This window comes from Typopeltis vanoorti, unplaced genomic scaffold (assembly GCF_054136105.1).
Source record: "Typopeltis vanoorti isolate ZY-2024b unplaced genomic scaffold, IOZ_Tvanoo_1.0 HiC_scaffold_450, whole genome shotgun sequence".
NCBI classification, from domain to species: domain Eukaryota; kingdom Metazoa; phylum Arthropoda; class Arachnida; order Uropygi; family Thelyphonidae; genus Typopeltis; species Typopeltis vanoorti.
The window spans coordinates 45,673-49,898 of record NW_028328108.1 but is presented as its reverse complement, the minus strand read 5'-3'; the positions used below and the strand labels follow the sequence as shown (position 1 = coordinate 49,898).

The 4,226-nt window shown below is 36.2% G+C and overlaps 1 protein-coding gene across 1 annotated transcript; it reads right to left on the bottom strand.

The window, feature by feature from the left end:
* Nucleotides 1-226: 226 nt before the first annotated feature.
* LOC150092138 (astacin-like metalloprotease toxin 1) lies at nt 227-3,304 on the bottom strand (the record flags this gene model as incomplete). Its single annotated transcript, XM_090415276.1, has 3 exons — nt 3,140-3,304; nt 612-836; nt 227-408 (listed from the first exon to the last, which is right to left on the bottom strand). Coding segments are annotated over exons 1-3 (564 nt in total), but the record flags the coding sequence as incomplete, so codon positions are not given.
* Nucleotides 3,305-4,226: the final 922 nt, after the last annotated feature.

The window sequence follows — 4,226 nt, the reverse complement described above, 5'->3', positions numbered from 1 at the left end:
TAAAATGAAAACAGATTGTAAACTGTTGATATGAACTTGTTAAAATAATCGTATTTTAGATTCTTCGGTCAAATAATCAAAAATTATTTGGATTATTATAGCAATAATTAGTTTATATGAAGCTCAGGTACTTGTCCATGATAGCCCCTTTTGAGTTCAAGAAGTTATGGGCAAGATAATATGAGATATTTTCATTAACATTTACATAAATACTACAAAAACTAACATGTAATGCAGTTTGAGAAACATAAAAGGATATTTGCATAATCATACCTGTTATTCCTCCAAGGGTCAATTCTCTCCACTTCCATTCGTCGTCCCAATCTTCATCATGTTCGAATCCGCATTCGTCTTCTTCAAAATTGCACGTGAGATCCGGCATCGGTAACGGAGTAGGTCGGACATCGCCTTTGAAAAAAAATGAAAACAGAAGTAACAGAAGATACTCATTGATCAGTTGAAGAGCCCAGAGAAAGTGGAAAGAAAGAAAGTTAAAAAGGATGAAGAAAAGTGCACCAGAAAGACGCAAGAATAGAAGGAAATCTATCTACCCTGAATCTGTCAGCCCTCCACATTAGAAGCGAAGCAAAGAGAAGGACGAACAGACTTACCATAACATTCGTAGAGCTTGTTAACACGTCTAATATCACTGGCACTGAGTCCTGGTTTCTCCCAAACTGGAATCAACGTGACCCCTGACTTTGCCACCATAGTCATCGACGTTTCGTCCTTGGAGAAGGCGTGATTGTCGTACAGCATTATGGAGTCGTAGTCAAATGTCTCTTCCAGTAGATTATTTGCATACGGAGGAAGTTTCTCGAAGTTAAACATCATTTCTGAGAAACAAGCATAAAAATTTACGTTAAGTGTTGTTCAAGTTTTGCTTCTTCGAGAAATTAATATTTTAAAACGCGAGAAATTAATATTTTATGCTTTATTGCAACTTCAGATTTTCTATTAGTTGTAATTTAATGCACATTCAATCCAATCTTTCATCATTCTAAAGAGAACTGGGAGGTTGTCCCAACAGTTAACTACTTCATTCGACTTCACACCATCATTAACAAAGAGAAAATATTTACATAATTAATTCAAAGCTAAAACATTAATGAATATACTAAAACAGGAACTTGTTGCATGGGAGACTTTATAAAAACATTGATTGGGTAGCAGTAAAATCTCATGAGAAAACGAAACTGAATCTATTGAGCTGTTCCGAGACAACTTCCACAAGCAGCATGTGACGGTAGGAACTAGAAGTTGAAGAGTGTTAGATTTGATTATAGTATCAGAGGATGTATCAGTTAAAGGCGTGACTATTTTTACCTGCAGTTGGTGACCATGATCATGCGTTACTCACTTGAGAAGTGACTAGGCTTATGAATGTTCCATTCAGAAAAGGTTACAGTTGAACTACAAAGCAGGAGAATAGTGTTGTACGGAAAGCAAAGTCTGAGTATGAAAAGAGACTGACTCTGCAGTTAAAGACAACCCACAAGAATTCTATCGTCCTGCTACAAGTTAAAGAATGAATAAATATGAAAGAACTTTACTAATGCAGATAGTGCGAAGGTGAAAGATGCAGAAGAGGTTGTTTATTAAATGACTGCCCATTTGGCTAAAAGCTATCAAACTGGCGAAGGCAACATTGAGTTCACTGTTACCTCTGCACTGAATGAAGAAGCTCAGGTGTATGAAAAGGAGGTATTAAGGTGTTGCACAAACTGAATAAGAATTCCGAAATAGGGACTGATGGGATATCAGCATGTGGGATAAACGAGTGATCAGCTGAACTGGCTATTCCTTTAACCAGGCTGTGTAATTTGAGTTTCAGAACAAGGGAGATTCTGCAAGAGTTGAAAGAATGTATGGTAATCCCATTGCACAAGGGTGCTGCAAAGACTGATGTATCCAGTTATTGACCGATTATTATCTCTGTAGTGGTGGTGAAGATTTTGGAAAAGTTTGTTAGGGTTGGCATTCAGAAATTGGTTGACAGAGAATCTCTACTTTGCAATAGACAGCTAAGAGGTTTACTAAGAGAAGGTCATGTTTTAACAACTTGTTCACATTCTATAATAATGTTACCACTGAGTTAGACAAGGGGAATGGATACACCATGATGCTTTTGGATTTTGCTACAGCTTTGACAGAATAAAGCATGATAGACTGTTGCATAAATTGGAGAAAATGGGTTTGATTATAAAATATTAGTGTGGATAAGAGAATGGCTGACTGACAGATATCAAAATGTGGTATATGAGGATGTGAATCTGCAAGATATAAAGTAACCTGTGGTATACGACAACGATCAGTCCTTGGTCCACTCTTATTCAATTTGTACATTAATGACAATGCGAAGGATTTGACAGGCGACATGCACTTCGGTGACACCAGATATCCAATATCATATTATGTTAGTGGGATTATGCCAGAAGAAACTGATTAGGCTAGGGATCTCGGAGAATTAGTAGATAGGAAATTGAAGTTCAAGGTGTATAGCAAATATTACAAATACAACTCATAGGATAATTTCAATGCTGAAACGAACTTTGACATGTTAAGATAAGGATGTAATTTTGACTGTTTTGCGCAGGTTGGTCTCCCTGTTTATTTTCGTGGTGATTCTTATACAGTGGAGAGAGTGCAAAGGAGAGTGTCAAAAATGATATAAGGATTGTGAAAGATAGTTTGAGTATTTGTAGACTTCAGACACTAGCAAACAGGAGAAAGAATGGTGATATGTTTGTGACATACAAACTTCTGAAAGGGTTATAAAATATTTTAGTCGATGGAAGTTTTATTTTTATGGAGAGTGGAAAAAGGACGAAAGGTCATCCTTGGATGCTAAGAATTAATGCCGTCAAGAAAGGAATGAGATTTAAATTTTTCTGTCATAAAGCAGTGAGTAATTGGAATGGATTTCCATTGGATGTGGTGTGAATGAATACAAGAACAAGCAGGATAGTTGGTGCGTGTATTATGTGGAAGGATATGGTGACTATGGTGATGACTCAGGGACTCATCGAGTTTCTAACTCCCTGGAGGATTCTCCTAATAATAATAATAATAATAATAATAATAATAATAATAATAATAAAAAGAAGAAGAAATATTAAATAATAAAATGTATACCAACTTTCTTCTATATTTTGCCAATATATAGTGAGATATTCATCACGGTCTGATCGACTTTGTTCATGCCAGAATCCTATAGCATGTCCTAGCTCGTGCATCACAACCACAGTATCTTGGCATCCATCATCTAGAGAAACGATCTGTTCTCCTCCTTGCATTCCCACCGGCGAATTACTTCTGGGAAAAGACTTTCAGTAGGAATAACAATAGCGAATTATTAAAAATAATGTGACACACACACACACACACACACACTGACAAATTTAAGTTGTCACCATCCCTACATATATATGCACATGAGCAAGCAACAATTAAATGCTTTCTCATTTTTTTGATCCGATATTAAATACAGTATATTGAAATAGTCCAAAGATGTCAAAAAATAGAATCTAAAACTTATTAGATACATGAAATTAATAAATGTCTATATTGTTTATTTAAAATATTATTTACTACATTCCTAATTGTTCATAAGCTTTGAAGCCATAGTTACCGCTACGCGGCGCTGCATGCACACTCAAAGACCAGTGAACAGTTGTTGGAAGTATGCTGTGCCACGCCGTGTAGATTGTTCTCTATAGATCCACGTTTCGTGGATCGATGGCACGTGAACCTATGGAGTGGCATACAACGATATTGGTAGGATCCTGTATTTCACCTTTCAACAGTACCCTACAATCAACCCGTTTTCGAAGTCCATCAGCCTTATTTCGATTCCAATTTCAAATGAACAGTACGTCACATATATTTAGTATTCTAATACTGGCTTTCACAATGATACAGGTGTTACTTGTTGGGATGGAGTGACTGATTGTGAAATAATGGGATGATCATAATATTTTGATTGAATTTTGACTGTTAGATCAGATACTTATACAGTAGATATACAATCTACTGTACAAGAGGAAACCGGTGTTACTTACCCTGCTACTGGTTTTAATACGATGTAATTTTTGTCGCCAATTTCCTTGGGCCGAAATTTAATGCATGTGTGTTGATGATATTCCTCAAAGGCATCTTCTATACGTTTCCTATAGCGCTCTGTCAGGAATAGAAAACAGTTAGTTTATACAAAATAATCTCACAAC